The sequence below is a fragment of the Idiotropiscis lumnitzeri genome, chromosome 1 (assembly GCF_059441095.1).
Source record: "Idiotropiscis lumnitzeri isolate Australia: NSW breed Sydney's pygmy pipehorse chromosome 1, RoL_Ilum_1.0, whole genome shotgun sequence".
Taxonomy (NCBI): Eukaryota; Metazoa; Chordata; class Actinopteri; order Syngnathiformes; family Syngnathidae; genus Idiotropiscis; species Idiotropiscis lumnitzeri.
The window spans coordinates 43489888-43509305 of NC_142391.1; the positions used below are offsets into that span (position 1 = coordinate 43489888).

General features: G+C 39.3%; 1 protein-coding gene across 1 annotated transcript in view; it reads left to right on the plus strand.

Annotated features, from left to right (window-relative positions):
* tacr1a (tachykinin receptor 1a) overlaps window positions 1-16792 on the plus strand; it is a 52583-nt gene extending 35791 nt beyond the window's left edge. The window contains exons 3-5 of the mRNA XM_088301818.1: window positions 7052-7202; window positions 8473-8669; window positions 12759-16792. Of these exons, the coding sequence (XP_088157944.1) occupies window positions 7052-7202; window positions 8473-8669; window positions 12759-13137 (727 nt within the window). The 3' untranslated portion in view covers window positions 13138-16792. The remainder of the gene's footprint in view (window positions 1-7051; window positions 7203-8472; window positions 8670-12758) is intronic.
* Window positions 16793-19418: the final 2626 nt, after the last annotated feature.

Here is a 19418-nt window from a genome sequence, read left to right on the forward strand (position 1 = left end):
AACTGAGTTAAAAAATGTTGGATTAATCACCTGAGTTAACGCTTTAATTTTGACAGCCCTAATATATATGTATCAGAAATAGCAGTGCCAAATTTACTGCTTTATAAAAAGACATCAAATTCATATTCAACAAAATTAAGGTTAGCTGGCTCAACAACCATTCCAGTTACTCACATGGCCTTCTAAAAATAAATTGCCCACCCTGACATATAATATGGCACCAGGGGATCAGCTGATCTCTTGGGCAGCGGTTCCAGTCTGCAATTTTTTACAATGGTCTGTTTGTTTTTATAGAGTTCATTTAAATGTCATCAATTTCCTTGTGTGTAATTTGTACACTGACCAACACTTCATGAAGTTTCTTTATGATATGATAAAATCGTGTACTATTATTAGAGTGCCAAACTGTGCGTCATAGTTTCATGGGGGGGGTAGGTTTGTATTGTTTTCCCCCTTAGTAAATAAAATCGTCATCTAGAAACTGCTTTTTAGATATCCTTGTGTTGTTTCAGTGTGATATTAAAATTGGTTTGATGAAATTAAACCTTTGTGTGTGAGAAATATACACTGTATTTATTAAAGGCTTTAGAACGGTGTTATTTTAGTATTTTTATTTTCTTCAAGATTCAGGTGCTGAATGACCCTGTAGGACGAATTCATAGACAAGTCTGAAGGGACTAACAAGCATGCTTGTGCACTTTAGCACACAACACCATACGGTCCTTGCTGAATTGCAGCCTTGACTTGCTCCAAAGTGGTTGACCCATTATATCCTTTTACAGTTGACAGACTCGCTTTGAACCTTTCCCGTGTCAAAAGACATACAAGAACACCCAACAAAATGAATCGGTGTCATGCTGAAAAAAGACATTGTGTGCAGCAAATGCACATACTGTATACTGTCTGGTAAATAGACATGCTCATGAAATCATAGCTAGAGCACCTTGTTGTGTGTGATTTATTCACATTAAACTGGGCTTTCTGCAAAATCAGGAAGGCACTAGAAAGCGCTGTCCCGTTTATTCATCCTTTTTTGAGGAGGAGCAGCTGGCTCTCCTTCCAATTCACAAACTCATTAATAATGTAAAATGATACGACCACAAAATGTTTACACAGCCATACTGTGCATGCATTCTAAATACACATCAATTTTCCCCACATTGCCCATCATTTAACATTCATACAAGAATTAGACTGACTGGTCAGTAGCTGCGACACATAAACCCGATGGGAAGTTTGTTCTCTGAGCGTATTTGTCAATATTCCAAAATATAGTGCACTTGTTGCCAAACATTTGAAGGATGAAACACAAAGCAGCAGCCCCACTATGTGTTATTTTTTTAGTGCCTGTGTGGTATGCGCTGACCAAGGTTTTATTGATTCAGCTTGTGTGACAGTAAGGCAACCTAATGCAGCTCTTCCTGTCGGGAAGCCTTCTCCATCAGTCAGAGTCGGGGGCTGAGGGCCCCCCGAGGAGACGACTCTGTTACTCTCTTTGTACAAGGTCATACTTAAACCGATCTTGCTTCAAAATATATGACAGTCCTCATATTTATAGAAATTAACAATGGAGCAGCATCAGGATGAAGAGGGATAGTCAGAGGAAGCACGAGATACGTGCGAGTCACAATTGATAGTTTCTGATGTTCCCAACCTCTTATGTTTGTATCATTAAAATTAAACTAATTATTTCAAAAATTTGTCATCATTATGTGTATGAAAATGTTTACATTTTATTTCTTAAACCAATGTTTGGGCCTTTACCTTCCTGTTGTGATCCTTAAGTAACAATTTTCATGGGTCGGTGTGACCTGCTCTCATGTTTGATCATCAAAAAAAAAACACATGACGCAATGATTTTAACATTAAGAAATAGAAATTAAAAAAGAAAAAAACGCCTTGCAGAAAAAGTGTAATCCATTTTTTTCTTTCTAGATTTTCAACAAAGGGTTCAAAAAGATTTTGGCCTTTGTTTCGTTCTAAAATAATATTAACAATATTAATAATTAGTTATGATAAATACCAACAGCAACCATAATAATAATAATAATCCTGTATACTTATTTTTCTGACTAAGGTTTGAACTATGAGCGTGTTCAAGAGACAAATGTGAGAAGAGGTTAATGGCGAGGTTTACAAAACATACAGTAGAATTTGAAAAAAAAAAGTTTCCTACTATGATGGACCAATCCATCAAAATGTTCAATATACTGTACATAAAATAGTCATAATACAATCTAACATAGCCCTCATCCGACAATCGCTGTGGGTTCATTTCTTGAAGTAAACATGTAACACATTTGGAATTAATAAATAACACAATTTACAACAGACTATATACAACTGTAAGTAGAGAAAAAATAATGTGAAAAATTCTCTGTACTAGACATAGGCCTACTGTATTTTCATCCATGTTGCATTAAGCAGTTAAGTGAGTTTATATTTACAGAATGAACTTTCCTTTCGCATTGGTGTAAATGAAAGAGGACCCACACCTCAAGGTTAAAACATGGAGCACTAAATCACCTGGTGCTAATGTCTACAAAACCAAAGTGACAAGCCCCTAACAAAAAATCTTTCTCAATGTCTTGATTAAACTACAAAACAAACAAAGAAGTGAGTTTACTTAAGACTTAGCATTATTTCATCCATGGTAGGTTGATTCATCACTCACATATTTTCCCTAGGTGGGATTGTCGTCTTTGAGTTCCCTGCGATTGGCTGGCAACTAGTTCAGGGTGTACTCCGCCTAATGCCTGAAGACAGCTTGGATAGGTTCCATCACCCCCGCGACCCTAATGAGCTGTTTGATGTAAATAAATCCAAACTATAGTGCAGAATGCTTTTATACTTTCTAGGGCTGCCGAAATACGTCGACTAATCACGACGACATTGACGATCCAAATCATCAACAATTTATTTAAGTAGTCGACGAGTCGTTTATTTATATATCGTTTGATTTGGCGCTTTGCTTTTCTCTCAGCCTCGTCTCGCGCTTTCCCTGTTTGCCTGTCTAGGGCGCACATCCGTCATGTAAACAAAAGCATTGTGGGTAATGGGGTAAGGAGTATTATGACTACCTGGTGTTAGCGACAGAGTCCTAAAGTTACGGCACATTTCACCCACAAATACTAAGGATACAAACCTCCCTTGCTGCACGATGGGGATTCTCGATAATCGAGAAATGAAGCATATTGTGCTGATGCCTTTTTTTAATTTTTGGCTATATGTTCCTCCGAATATTATTCACATAAATATTTTTTTTTGTTTGTACCACATGCTTTGATTTTGTAGATCAATTTACTACTATTAAAGTATGCCTTCCCGTGAAGAAAAAAACATTTTTTGGGCTTAATATTGAATAAAAACTAAATTAAAAACCAATGTAAATTTTTGTTTTTTTTGGGCACATTTTGCTAATTTATGACCGTACTCTGATTTCACGACCTCTTACATTTGAACAAAGGCTTGGTGCCCAAGAAGAGTGAAATTTGTTTCCAAGAGTTATTTCTTTTTGTCGTCATAGAAATGCACTAAACAATTACAATTACTAAAAGTCCACAGTATTGCCTTCAATTTAATCACTACAGAGTCTTTTAGGGAGGTGGACTTTAGTGCTGATGTCACTTTTACATGCAAAACTATTATATAAGTGCCAATGTTAACGTCAATCAAGCATCCCTTGAAGATTGTATTGCCCGGGTCCCGTAATGTACTTTGATGGACTTAAGCACGGAAGGACCGTCAGAATGTCAATCAGTATGTAAAATGTTAAGATCGAATCTACATAGAAAGCTACGTGCGTTGTAAAAGTCATGATGTCACGTCAGGTGCGACTCGATCACACGTGATGTCCAAATTGAATTTGAGACTATCCAAATTTGCCACAGTTTATGCAGTTCACCGGGGCAAGATGAGGAGGAGCCTTTGAAGGCTTTGAAGGACCAAGCCTACAAATTGGCCTTCGGGAATTTGAAGACCATGTGTGGTTGAGTCGTGCCGTCATGTGGTATTGCTTTTGCCTCAGACACATCTTGGTGATGTTTCCCTCCCACTTGTAGCTGACACCACTTGCTATTGTTTTACAACAGGGGCAAATTCGTCATGCAAGTTTATAGAGGTATTCAACTAAGTTTATGTTTGACGCAAAAGGTATGTAGGTTTTTTTGGAGTCGAGTCACCGTGGAAATGAGAAGTAGTTAGTAAAGCAACCTTTAAAAGCCAAACTTACTCCAATGCGTGTTCGTTTTTTTGTGCTCAAGAAGAAAAGGGTCAAATAAAGACTCAACAACTGATTAGAGTTCCGATATTTAGTTTCTTCAATTTCTGGAGTTCAGGAAATAGTACAAAGACAGATATCTGGGCGGCTTTTTCTTAATCTCACGAGAAACTGCACTCGGGCGAGCACAGTCGAAAAATGCGCACCATCTTTCAGCCCAGCTTCAGTTTTTATAGGAGTTTTTTATGTCAAGGGTAATGTAGGTTGAATCGGTTGTCCTCGCTCCCTCCCACGGCACGGGTCCACGTCCAAGGGAAGGTCCTCCCCAGGTTAGTCATCGTCTGGATAGTTGATGATGGTCGATTCCCGTCTGGTCCCCAAGACTGGCACGCCAAGGCTGGCCTTCTCCGGCGGGCAGTCTCTCCGTGTCTCTCCCCACTGGCATTCCTCTGTAACCTGGTCGGTGTGCATGTGTGCGTGTGCTCCGATCGCCAATTGTTATGTCTTTCGGAATGTGTTTTTCTTTTGATAGCGTCTGTGTGAGTCCTCCAGTGCCCAATTTGGTATGTTTGCATCTCTACAGCCAATGTGGAGAATGTGCTTTGTCGTATTTGTCCATGAAGTGCTGTGAATGTGAGGGCAGCTCATGGAAATGCTATGTGCGCAAATTTGTTCCCACTGCTGAGAATTTCAATAAAGTTCACACATTTCATCTAAGTACTATAAATTTAGCATATGAGAATAATATAATAAATCAGTAAACATCAGGCCTACAATCACAGTCATTCTTGTGACCCGTGCTTCTAGTTTCATTTGATAAATGCTTCTTGTTTCAGCCATGTTTAAAATATTCAGTAAATATGAACTTGCTAACCTTAATAATCAACATTCTGTCCCGTATGTGTTTAAAATAATGCCAGCAATCGTAATAGAATCCTTCAGTTCTCTAGACGCATCAAACAACCATCAGTATCAGTAAGTATTATAAAATGTAACTTAGATACTCAATACTTAATACAATCACTTAAAACATGTTTATAGCAGAATGTGCGTGAATGTAGAATTAATAAAAACGCACATTTGTTCAACTTTTAGCATTTCATCATCAAAGAAAGCAAGCCATTTTTAACACTTTAAATGCTCAAAAACAAATAACACCCTCTGGTGTAGACTGAGCAATAGTATAATATTGTGAAAAGAACTGAACAAATTCTGACATAGAAGGTTTTGGCCTGACGCCAGCGTTATGTTTTTTTTTTGTCTGATGTTTTATTTGTTTTAAAAATGCATACCAGCACTTTAGTTTTGTCACTGTATTAATCCAGAAGAATTAAATATTCATGTCAACAGCTACTGCCTTTTATGCTCTTGCCGTAATCATTTTACTGGGTTGTACTCACTTCGGTCGGATTAAATCAACTGAGCGCCACATTGGGGCATTTTAACATTGTTCTCCTTCCATCTTTGCTGTGTACAATGATGTGTGCGTGCATGGTCATTTTTCCCCTGATGTAAGCCAACGGGTGTTTCAGTGGGTTTAACATAATTGTATTTAATAGCCACGGAAAGGGGCAGTGACGCTCTCCTGTAGCATTTGCAGAGGCACAAACAGATTGTTTCCCTGTGCCGGTCAAAGTCACTGTTATGTGTTGGTACACACATTTTATGCATTGTCTGAAGGATTTTTTTTCTCTTTTTCTTTTTTTGGGCTAGCCACAATGCACACACATTTTTACACACACGGCTGCCTAATTAGGCGTGCCCATTTCCCAATGTTAACATGATAAAAACCCCGTGTCCACGATAAATTATGCATGAAAAATATTCTAATCACTGAAACTGTCACATTTGATATATCATATTCAACAGTTATCAGAGGAGAGGTTGGTGAGACCTCAATTTTTACTTTTTTAATGATCTTATAAAGAAGAGTCAATCAGTAGTCTTGGGTGACAATTACAGTTCCCGAGTGTATTTGTGATTCTTTGTCCACGACGATCAGGCGGGAGTTGTTGGGATTTTGAGACGTGTGTGGGGGTGTGTGGGGGGGTGTGTGTGTGTGTGTGTCTGCGTTTGGAGGGGACACATTTCATTATTGTCATAATGACTATGACAAAGTCTGGTAACATAACATGTCTGTAAAGTTTAGTTGTCATAAATCCAATTATTTTTTGCAGGTGCAGGGTCTAACTTTTTTTTTTTTGTTTGTTTTTTGATAGCAAGTTTTTTTTAAGAAGGCCCCAAAACCAAAAATCGATGTGTTGTACAAATCATAGACAATACTCGAATTATTGCCTATTTTTCTGCCTGTCTCCGTCTTTCCTCCCTTGCTTCACATATGGTGACACACGCCCATTCTGAATGAGAGGTTTTAGCTTGACATGATAAAGTGCTATGTTTTAATTATTTTTTTCATCTTCTATTTTCTGTTATTTCATCTTGGAGATAGTATAGGGATCGATCATCACAGTCATGCGGGGTAATAAAACATTTATTAACATGCATGTTGAGTTTCTTGGTTTTTACCAGTCTTGGCACACACAATATTTCATACAAACGTTCAGACAAAAAAAAGAAAATCTAATTTGTATATAACACCTCCATAAAGTTCTTGAGCCTCTTCATCATCACAAGCGTCCTTCAATTATGTTGATTGTGACAAAAAGTTACAAGGCCAATCTTAATCATTCACCTTTCTGACTACTTCCACTTAAAGCTGCTTGCTAACTACTGTTCATGTAGGAACAACTCAGCGTGAAGCAGTGTACAGCAGTAATGAGGAATTGATATTTGAAGGATCCTTGATGAATAAAGTTTGCTTGTCTTCCATAGGTATTATGTGTGTGTGGCCATCCTGATCTACTTCCTCCCTTTGTTGGTGATGGGTTGTGCTTATCTCGTGGTGGGACTGACCCTGTGGGCCAGCGAAATCCCAGGAGACTCTTCGGATCGCTACAAGGAGCAGCTAACTGCCAAACGCAAGGTATGCAACCCCTCAGCCCCCCCGCAGCCATTAAGTCATTTTTATTTGACAAGTTCCTAATAAAGATTCTCTCATGTCTTGATTTCATGACTTGCATAACTGCTTTGAACAACAATAAACTACGCTGACGGACCTCTTTGGAGCCAAGTAGAGTAGCTTCATTGTTCAAGTGAAAGCACTTTATGTAATCGAAATGTACATACTGCCATATAATGTCCTATTCTTTTCCAATCTCATTGTCCTAGTTATATTTATCATGAATAAGTCATGAAGTTGTTCCTGCTGTGTATGCTTCATGTGATGTTTATGAAGTTGACATTTGGTTTTCTTCCTCTGTGATCGTTTACAAGTTTAATGAATGTATACGTCATAATTGATTGGGTATATTTCATGATGACAATTTACAGACTTTATTCAGATTGGATTTGCATTAGAGATCTCAATATGTGATTTGTACATTCAGACATGATTAATTGTGTTTAAAGCACAATCAACAAACAACGTACAGCCTCTGTCACAAATTTGCAGTGAATAACTCGATCGAAGTAACCCTCCAATAGGATGAAACAGTTGAATGCATCTGCTGGTAATTGATTTCCTGTTTTTTCATTATTTCTTTCTTTTAGCTTTCTTACAGTAAAAGTGGGTTGTAAAGTGACATGTTTTAGGACAAAATGAAATGTATTTTTCTTTTTTTAAACTGGTAAAAAAAGAATTGTCATGCCTCTTTACTTAATTGGCTTGTCATGTCCAAATCCTTTTTCCCCATCACTTCCTTCTTCTCTGGTGATGTTATGTGACGAAAGAGGTATCGTAAAAAGTGTTCAGAGGGATCACGTATTCAGTCAAGGTTTTGTAGTATGCATAAACATGCACATTTGCCGTGCTATAAAATATATCTCTTGTAAAATTATTAATTTTTTGCTTAGTGTCCCACATTAAAATTGAAGGTTGTCTAACAAATATAAATACTGATTTTATTTATTGGGAAAAAAATAGTACTATTCAAAGCTACCTGGCCCTGTCTGGAAAAAAAGTACTAGCCCCCTTGTTAAATAATGAATTAACTGCAGCTGTATTTATCTAAACACACACAGACACACCCTACACGAGATATTTTGAAAAACTCCATGTGTTTTATCTTCGTGAGAACCGCTATTTTTTAGTTCCAGTGTGTCTGTTCCCAAGTGCATAAAAATTGCAAGGTTCATTTACAAGATGTTGGTGGATTTTATTGTGGAGGAACTTTGTGCCCTGGTCTGTGTTGCAGGTAGTGAAGATGATGATTGTGGTGGTGTGTACGTTTGCCATGTGTTGGCTGCCCTACCATGTCTACTTCCTGCTGCACCAGTTTTTTCCCGATATGTTTGAGGAAACATTCATCCAGCAGTTCTATTTGGCCATAATGTGGTTGGCCATGAGTTCCACCATGTATAACCCGATCATCTACTGCTGCCTCAATGACAGGTAAACATGTCAACTCTCAACTCACATACCATTATTCGTTGATTTGTTGCCTCCTGGTAGAGCTAAATTAGGATTCAGAGTGTACACTGCCTACTGCCCCAAGACCACTCCAATTGCTTACATGGACAAAATGGTACATAGAATAGTAAATCTTTGGAATCGTTTTTTTTTTGTAGCACAGTTCGCAGACATGTAATAGCAGCGTAAAAATAAAAATATCAATCAAATCAAATGAGGATAAACAAAAAACGCAAATGCAACTGCAAAGCTCACTGATCATCTGACTAAGGTGTGTTAGAGGAGGGAGACATCTAAAACAGGCTGGATGACCGGACTTGGGCATCCCCCGGTTTAAAACATTAGAACAAAGTAGACCCATCAGGCTAAAAAGTACAATGCGCTCGCACTCACTGATTGAGTTTTAGAGCATGACAAAAAGCATGATGCCTGTCATGGATTTAGTAGAACCAAAGAAGACACATGGCGCGTGTTAGATTTAATCAATCCTCTCACGTTGTCTCCCTCATGTTAATCGAATCTCTGCTGTCAGAAAAAAATTATTTCACACTTGGTTGTCTTCATCTCTAACATTAATTTAGTGTGAAATAATTTTAAAATATGTGAGTGTACTGACGAGCTGAGAATTAGTCATCCTTCTTAAGACAGTGACCGACTTTTGTCTCAGCCGGTTGAGAAAATTCAAAGACAAATGGGACCTATGATTATTCTCTCCTTCATCTTTCACCCATAGTCTTTTCTCATTTCTCCTCAATTAACATTTTCCTTTTCTCTTCATTCAATTCTCTCTGCTTCACGCAGCCCTACCAGTTGAATTCATCTTGGGCGCACAATCATTTCTTTTATCACCACTCTTATTTATACTTTGTCATTATTTTAGATACAATCAATCCTGGATATCTGAATTAAGTGTTGGTAAAACACAGTCTCGTTGTGTTTAGAAGACAGTTCAATTGAATGTATTTCTCTGAATTTAACAGTACAATTCCATTAAAGGCAATTCAAGGCAGCTTTATTTAGCGTATTTTCCGGACTACAAGTCGCTCCGGAGTATAAGTCAAACCAGCCCAAAAATGCATAATGAGGTACAATAAAAAAATTTAAAAAATACATACGTCACAATTTTTGTGGGTAATTTATTTTACAAAATAAAAACAGACATTTCATCTTGTAAGGCAAGTTATCACATTAACAAAAGAATTAAGAACAAGTTGAATAAATAGAGAGGCAGTTGCGTTGCATGAAGTGGAAGCACCAAGAAAGTCTTGCCACAAAGTCCTTTTGATATTCAGACCTCATTGTGGAGACGTACCGTAACTGCACTCTCCCACAGCATGTTGTTCAAGCAGCCACGAGCAAACTTGTTCCTCTGTGGCCATCTCGCTTTCAGGTTTTTTTTTTGGTTTGTTTTCTTCATCGCAGTAAGAGTAGCCTCCACTTTTCGCCAGTCCTTAACAAGTTTCTTATTCACGCCAAACTTTCTCTCTGCTGTTCGATTACGGTTTTCACTATTTGCAGCTTTGTAGCCTGTAGAATGTGATTCTCTTGAGGGGTATTTGTGTTCAATCGTTCTCATTTGTCTTTGTAAGGAGTCTGCGATATCGGTAAATAAGACATGAGTGTCCTCTCATGGTTACGTACGAAATTCCATTTTTTTATAAGTCGCACCATTAGTATAAGTCGCAGGACCAGCCAACCTATGAATAAAAGAAATGTAGTCCGGAAAATGCAATATTATATAGCTCATTTCACACACAAGGTAACTCAATGTGCTTTACATAATTAAATGTACAATTACAAATATTTAAAAACAAAAGAGCGAAGGATATATTAAAACCAAGAACAGAAATAACTTAGCTAAAATTATTAAAATAACATACAGGATTGATTTATGTTTATTAAAAAAGCTTTGAAGAGCATGAGACAAAAAAGTATAATTGTTAACCAAGACTAAAAAGCATTTCTACTTGGGCTGACTTCACTTGCTTTGGCAGCTTATTCCATTTTTGTGCAGCCCAACAGCTAAATGCTGCTTCACCATGTGTGCTTAGAACTTTGGGCTCCACTAATTGAGTCCTCAAACCTCAATCCAAAAGATTCTTTGAACAAACGCTGCTAAACATTAGATATGGTTTGAAAATGTAATTGTATATACAGTGCCCATATTCCTTCCCAAAGTTGTCGAATTCCAAGCTACTATTTAGAGCCGGGGTGTCCAAACCTGGTCCTTGAGGGCCACTGTTTTGTATGTCCCCCAACTCTAACAAACCCGATGGAAATTATCAGGCTCGTTATAAGGCTTCTTGTTACAACCCATCCCCAAGGTGACAATGAGGAAAGGTCTCACACATGTGTGGGAGTTGAGGAGGAAGTGAAAGTAAAGTGGTATGGAGAGGGGTATACAGAGGGGCAAACTGCAACACAAAAAATTAAATCACCAATATAATACACCTACACCCCCAAGTCCAGACTGCCTAAGTACAGAGAATAAATTAACTGATAAGTGAATGACCCTAAGATGAATGGATGGATGAGGGTTATGGCGAAGAACTAAAATGTGCACTACATGAAAGACAGTTGTACGAATAATAAGGATTGACTGGCACACTGGACAACACATGACACGACAGTCTGCCAGCCAGCCAGCCAGCCCCGAAAGGAACAGCGTCCTTTTTTTAAACTGTCGCTGGTGGCACACCTGAAAGCAATCTGTCCCTCTACCCTGCCCTGATTGGCCAGCTGAGCTGGGGACGGGGCGACCAATCAGGAAAGAATTAGGCTAGAGGTCCTGCACACACACACACACACACACACAAAAAAAAAACTGAGTGCTTCTTTTGAGCTTACTGATGATTGTGAGGCCTTGAGCTAGTCATGCCTGATTTAGAGTAAGCATTTACACTTAATCTACTTCACTACTTCGACTACTAGTCTCTGTACACAATCAAACTGCATAATTAGATGGACTGAAATGCTCACGAAACTTCCAAGTTGAAGTCCTTTCACATAATGCTGATTAATATCCCCTCTAGATGGAGTCCAATCAACCCAGTGAGGTCGGGAAAAACAAAACAAAACATGGAATAGCAGATATAATAATAATAACAGCACTATATCACTTGTAACATATTGTTGTCACTCTATATGAAATGTAAATGTCAAAAATGAAAATCCATGAATCCATGATCTAAGCCGCTTCTCCTCACAAGTATTGCGGGTGTGCTGGAGACGAATCAACCTATCCATATCCCATGAGTTGTGTTATTGATAATTAACAACTCTGCAATTTTTACAAAAAGAAACTAAATGATCCCTATTCTACTGTCAACTGTATGTGTGTCTGTTCCTGAAGAAAAAAACACAATGCAGGCCTTTTTTTTCCATTTCAAGCGCAGTATAAATATTTAGTCACATTACCTATGTACTCCATGGCAAATCCTTGGCGCGACTCATTATGTTGCCAATAGATGTTTCTACCGCAGATAAAATCCAGCATTTGTATCAATGATGTTTATAACCTGTAGTTGCTTGAAAATTACAGAGAAGGGATTTCAGTAGTAGAGGCACGGTGAACGATTGGTTAGCGAGATGGCCTCACAGTACAGAGGTCGTGGGTTCGATTCCGGCTCCAGCCTTCCTGTGTGGAGTTTGCATGTTCTCCCCGTGCCTGGATGGGTTTCCTCCGGGTAATCCGCTTTCCTCCCACATTCTAAAAATATGCACGGTAGGTTGATTGGACACTCTAAATTGTCCCCAGGTATGAGTGTGAGCAAGGATGGTTGTTCTTCTATGTGTGGCCTGCGATTGGCTGGCAACCAGTTCAGGGTGTCCCCCACCTACTGCCCAATGATAGCTGGCTCCAGCACCATTTCCTTGTGAGGAGAAGCGGTACAGATAATGGATGGATGGTTGGATTTTAGTAGTAGGCAACAATCAGCAGAGAACATAGTTACTCTCAGTTTGAAAGGGATGTAGAACAAATAGAAACAGGAAGTAAAGTAAAGCTCACTTTTATGTTCTTTATATCATTATGTTCATGAGCAAATAAAGTAATGTATATTTCCCCCACAGGTTCCGTGCAGGTTTTAAACAAGCTTTCCGCTGCTGCCCGTGTGTCCCTCAAAGCTCCTACGAAGGCCTGGAACTTAAGTCTACTCGCTACTTTCAAACTCAGACAAGCATTTTCAAGGCAAGCCGGATGGAGACCACCGTGTCTACTGTAGTCCAGGTGGGGGATGAAATGGAGCAGTCCAAGGCCAAAGTTGCGCTCGGTCCTGGCCCAGTTGAGGCTGTTGTCGAGGCAGGACCGCAAAGCTGTTCGCTGGACCTCACTTCAAATGGTTCTTCATCCCGGAGTGCCTCCAAAACCGTATCGGAGGCATCTAGTTTCTTCTCACATAACAACCTCCAAGAGCAGCCTTTCTTGTCCGATAGCCAGGAGAGAATGTGAGACGATAGCTGAAAAAAACTGTTTTCTTCAATGTGCGAGTGACTGCAAACGATTGCTTTTGCTCAAGTGTTTTCACTGAAACATGGGAGAATTCTCTTGTGGTGACTTTTTCTATTTGCTGTTACTCTTCAGTGCCCAAAAAAAATGATGAACACAACCTGAGCGCATTCCACTTTGAAAGCGGAAGCCACACTGAAGCAGATGCAGTGCCTCGATTTTTCACAGCTTCTGCGTGGCACACCAGCGCTCTCTCATTTTGCATGGAAGCTTCACACATTCGCACTCCCACTAGCTCTATGACTTCACCCGGTCTATTTTGGCAGTGAGTTCAAACACATGAGACCACCACGCTGAAATATGCACCGTTGTCTGCAAAGCAGCTTCGCTGGAGGAACTTGGACCCATCAAACTGACAGTATCTCACCAAGCAGGATTTTGAAAACTCCCATATGTGAAGAATGAGCACTTGTCTAAGAGGTGCTGATGAATGTTCTGCCAATTACCTGATGCAGTATCATGACGCATCTTTTACCAGCTAAACAGTGATTTGAAACAGCTGCTTTCATCTTCTCTACATCATTGAGATGCTCCCCACATTTGAACGGGCTTGAGCAGAAACAACAAACACAAAAAAGGAGCTTCTGTTTTGAAACTGCCGGGCAGTCCTGATCACTCAATTTTTTTTACAGAAAAAACTACTGTTACAGAAACGATCAATTCTTAACTAGCACTCCAATCTCGGTCAAACCACCAATTTATATATGAATGTACAAACATTGTCGAGGTCCAGCAAGTAAAACCCCTGTTACAGTTTCACTTCAGTCACAGGTGCTTCTCCCAACTGGCTGGTAAGGGAGCTCATTTCTCTGTTGGTTGAGTGGAAGCAGCTGCGCTGAAAGACAAACTGTGGCAGGGTTTTTATTTTCTGGACCTGGATTTTCATTCTCTGCCTCTCACATCTGGAGCCGGTAACGTTGTCACAGTTACTGACAATTTCTGTTCACTTTTTCCCTTAAATACTGTCATCGGTTTTACTCCAGCATCCCTGTTTGGAGTAATAATAACAAATTTCACTGTTTGTATCAACCATTCAGTGTAGACTATATTATCTCAGTCGCTATGTTTACGTGGCCAAAATTTCTTTAATCCATTCAAAATTCAGATTAAAATCGGGATTGGATGCACTGTTTTTATGGACACTAAAATTATCAATCTGATTAGGACTTGGGAATGTTTATGCATCACACTTTTGATCGGATCAAATTATTTTGATAGGTGCAGATTGACTAAATCTACCGCAAATAGTAGAAGAAGAATACTTCTGTGTCCATTTCTACTTTAAATGTTAGCAGGATTTTTTTTTTCTCATTTGCGCTGTTATATCGAGTTAACACGTCCTAATAGTGCTGCAATGTATCCTCCAGACTGCACTTTTGTGTTTGCTGGTTTCTATTTTGGTCTTCCACTCGCTCTGCTTCTATTCGCTTCCGGGAATAACAGAAATATTCACCTATAGTGATGTTACAGACATGCGCGGTGATGACGTTTTGTTCTGAAATTTAGGATTAAGTGTTTTCATGCGCACCGATTGGATTATTAATCAACATAAACCACCCCCCTCATTCGGAATAAAATCTTGATCAGAATGGGCTTGATCGGGTCAGAAAATTCCGAATGTGGTGTGTCCTTGAAGCATTTTACTCCGATCAGGCTTTCAATCCAAATAAATGTCTCCATGTAAACGTGACTCACAGAGGTTAGTTAAATTTACATTTGGCAGCGATTTTTTTTTCCTGGATGGGGTTTGCTTTCATTTTGTTGTTCATGGTATTGACAATAACATGCTGATGAATCTTTGAGTAGCACACGGGATTATACTGCATCTTATAACAGAAAATTTATAATTGCATTCTTACGGATGAAATGTACATGTAGCAATCCTCCTAGTCTCATGGTTACAACCGTACGTCACTCACTATGCCATTTCCGCCGTAGACACGGAACTAACACTTTACACATGTAACCTTTTCCTCTTTTTTGTAGCATGCTGGGTGAACAAAGCTTACCTGTATCATACCTCACCGCTTTTATTACAAACTCAAAAAGTTTGGTGATTGGTGAGCTCAGGAATAGAATTATAATCTCTAGGAAAATATTTAACAATACTCAACAAATCGAGAATCAATAAACCTGGAAAAAACGTGCTGAGACATGATCGAGCTAATTTCTTCCTTACCTATTATTTGCAATTCCTTTGTCTTTTGGTGTATATGCCTATCCACTTTCCCAAGGGGATCAGCAATGACAAAAGAGAAAAATCCTGTGGTCAAACTTGTCATTTGATCAATAGAAAAGAGTTTACCTTACCAAGAGATTGTAACTGTACCTTTGATGATTGTTTTATGTGTCTCACTGTTTTCTTCCATTACTCTGGCTGTCTCCCACATTCCCAAACCATGCACGGTATGCCACTTGAGGACTCTAAATTAGACATAGGTGTTGAACGTGGGTGAGGCTGAAATAGTTTTTTGCCTCCACTGAATATTTGCTGCAACCAATCTTGGGTGTACCCCACCTCTCGCCCTAAGTCAGTTTTGACTGGCTCTCTTCCCTAACGAGACGTCACAGAAAATTAATGGCTGCTTATGTATGATATAAGACATTATAATGTTGGTTTTTACGTGTGTTTTGCAGACATTTCAAGGCTGCTTTGAGTTTGTGGCCCATACAGCGTTCACCGTTCAGTGGCGTGTGAGCTGAAATGCATTTTCTTGATAGGGGCCGAGCGCACATGTTGGTGTGGACTCACTCGAGTTTATTTGAACTGAACCAGACCTGGCAAGTGTGAGCACAGCTATGAAAGCCGTGGAATTAATTGTGTTTGACTTCTGAGGGTCAAATGCTTTCTTCACGATTCATTCAGTGAAGTGTTGTTGGCAATTTCAAAAGGAAATATCGATTGTGCTCATCAAGGTTAGTCGAAAAGAATATGTACCGTGGACCACATGAGGCCTGCTCCGTTCTTCGAGCCAGCCCAATGAGCATTTAAGTTATCAAGTGTTTTGTGATTTGCTTTAGTTTAAAGACAGACACCTGTTTTACACTACACATTTTCTATTAGAAATTATTTATTCAAATAATCACTAATTCAAATCAGTATAAATAAGTGAAAAAATGACAGATATTATTATTAAAGGATGTTACATGTACTTGTTTTGGTTTACCTCATCCACCAATAATCTGGCCCATCTATCTGTTTTAAAAGTCAAATGTGGCCTTTGCACAAAAGTTTGCCCACCCTTTAGACCCATGTTGCCCTGACTATTTCTGTTTCCTGGCAATTTGGTACCCTGGGATCCAAATTTGCTAAAATACTTCAAGGATTGACGTAAGACAAAACATCTGAAATAGAGAGAGCAAGCTTTATATTTTTTGCTGTGGATTGAAAATGTTTGACAGAAAGGAAATCGCTATTATACAAGAGATAAACAGAGAGCAGCTATTTTCTCGAGGTACTTCCAAGGTTTATTTTCGTATTGTGGTTTGGCCGTGCAGAAGATGGACGGTCAAACAGTTGGTTGTGTATTGTAGTTTATGCTCATACTTGATAAATACTGCATATATTGAAAAAAATGAACAAACAAAAAAATGAATAAATTAAACATGAAACAGTTCCACAAAAAAAAAAAACTCATAAAGACTAACAAGACCTGCATTAAATACCACCGGTTCTTAAAACTCACTGAATTAAAAACATTTTTTTAAAAAACAAGCCAAAAGAAAATATAAGCTAACTATAATGAAAAATCCCAAACAATTGTAACCCTGGATACTAAATACTAAAAGACTTTTGTTCGACCGCTGGATCCCCTTGAAGCCATTGCACATTGGCCATTGGCATGTTGATCAATTGGAATGTTTGGGAGAAGAGCAAAACCTCTGGTTTAATAGACGTTGGATAGACCAAAGAAAAAAGCACCGGTTGCAAACAGAGACATTTTGAGAACTGAGACAGAAGACAGCCTGCAAAAGAAAATCAATGGACTCATTCACAAATTATCCCAAAACTAAGAAAGCTCATCTTTGATAACTCATTGGAGATCATATCACCTGGTACGGGCTCACAAACTTCATTGATAATTGTAGCAGATAATGACAGCAACGCACTCAGAGCTCTCCCGATAACATTTATGGAAAACTGACTGGGAGACCCTTCAGATAATATGACCCCAAATCAACTGTCAAAACAACAAAGGAGTTCATCAGAACAAAGAAAGGGGAGGGTTTTAGACTGGCCAAGTTCAAAATACAGCCACATAGTATTTATATGTTATATGTTATATATATATTTGTATGTATAGGATAAGGTCATTATTGATTTTTTGCATTCATATTTGCATTTATTGGTTTTCTGCTCAGTCAGTGTGTAATCCAGTGTTGAAAGTAATGACAACATTGGCCTAGCAATTTAGACATGTTGATGGGAAAATTTGCTCGTGTGTCCTTTTCTGGTTGAGGCTCTAATGTACAGTGATGCACCACGCTGCTTAGCATAATGACTGTAAAAGGACACAGGAAGCGGAGGCAGCTCGCTCTGCTGGAGTCCAGGAAAAGGACAGTTGCGGATGCCCACCAGGCTAATTTAGCATCCTGCAGGCTTACATTCACACATGCACGCACACAACAGTAAAACGTGTCGAATCAACTTAAATAATGGAAGCCAAGCTGATTTATACACAGAAGGATTTCTTGAAGTCGACAGATTTTATTCCTTTTGCTTTTCCGCATACATGCACCAATGCGGAACCCCCACTGTCACTGGATTATTCATATAACAGGCAACATGTTGGCATTGTAACATGTTGCTTCTTCATACATTAGACACCACACTCACCTCACAGAAAACACACACAGCTATCACCTGTTGAAATGCATCATTACCCCCGCCTCCCTCGAGTCCCCCGCCTGATCTATTCTCAGCACACAAAAGCTGCTATTTTAAATTCCAATGTCATCTGATGTGAAACTGAGAAGCAGATGCGAATCGGCACAACTCCTGAATGACAATCTTTGTTGTGTTACTTAATGGTAACATTATTCATCTGGGATTTTCCTGCGCACTCTGCTGATCACTTTCCAACCCTCTGTAATGAATCACATATATTGATGATGGTGTTTACATGGTCAACCTTTTCTTTACTCTAAATTGAGTGGAAAAATTGATGAGCTCTGCTGCCTCCAACTGTGTCTGCAACTGTTTGGTAATATAATGGGATAAGGCAATTGTTATTGTTGTACTGGGAGACTTCTTCTGTTGGGAGATTTGAACTTTAGGCTTAACTTTGCAAACCTATTGTTGGTGCCATGTAGGATCACTTTGACAACATATCGATGCTTTATGTTTGGTTATGACAGAATATGCTTTCCAATTCAGATTTTCTGCCCATATGTTTAGCATGCAACGTGAACGTACAATTCCAATTTATTTTTTATTTTTTTCAAATCCCACCAGGCAATCCTGTATACATGGGCTGTTGGAGAGCCTAGGGGGTGGACTGTATAGGTGATTTGGTTCAAAGGGGGTATGCTCTTTTCACCCCTGGGTGTCGGTCAGAACACAAGGGCGAATCCAAGATGTGGGTTGGCAGTTTTAATGGTGTATCTTCAATCAACATGTAATAACACAGGCAACAGGCGGACAAAACATGGGCACAGATGAAAAGGAGGTGATGGACTCATGCATGCTGGGATGCATGTGAACTAGTGAGAGAGGGGGCTAATGTGCAAGTGCACATGGGGTAGTGAGCTTGTGGCAGTGAGCTCGTGAAGCAATGAGCGGGTGGGAAGCAGTGAGCGTGTGTGGCAAACAGTGAGCGCGTGTGGCAAACAGTGAGCGCGTGTGGCAAACAGTGAGCGCGTGTGGTATTGCGGTCAGGAACGCACACGGACACTGAGGCATCGAACACGTCACATGCTAGTGGTGGTCGGCTAACAACTGCAGCGCAACAGGCATTTGCCAGTAACCCGTATGCGGGCGCTTCTCGCGAGAGCTCGGCACCGACGCGACTCCAGTCATTCAACAAGCACACAAACAATGACGACACTCAACTTCGGAACCTTTCTAACATGGGCACTCAGGTCACACCCATCTGACCTCCATACATGTCATTAAAAGCAAAACATCCAGGGGACTACTCGAATTTGCGAGAATTTATGTTTTTTTATTTAACCTTAATTTAATCCCACTTAAAACATTAAGTGGACATTTCTGATGATAGCAA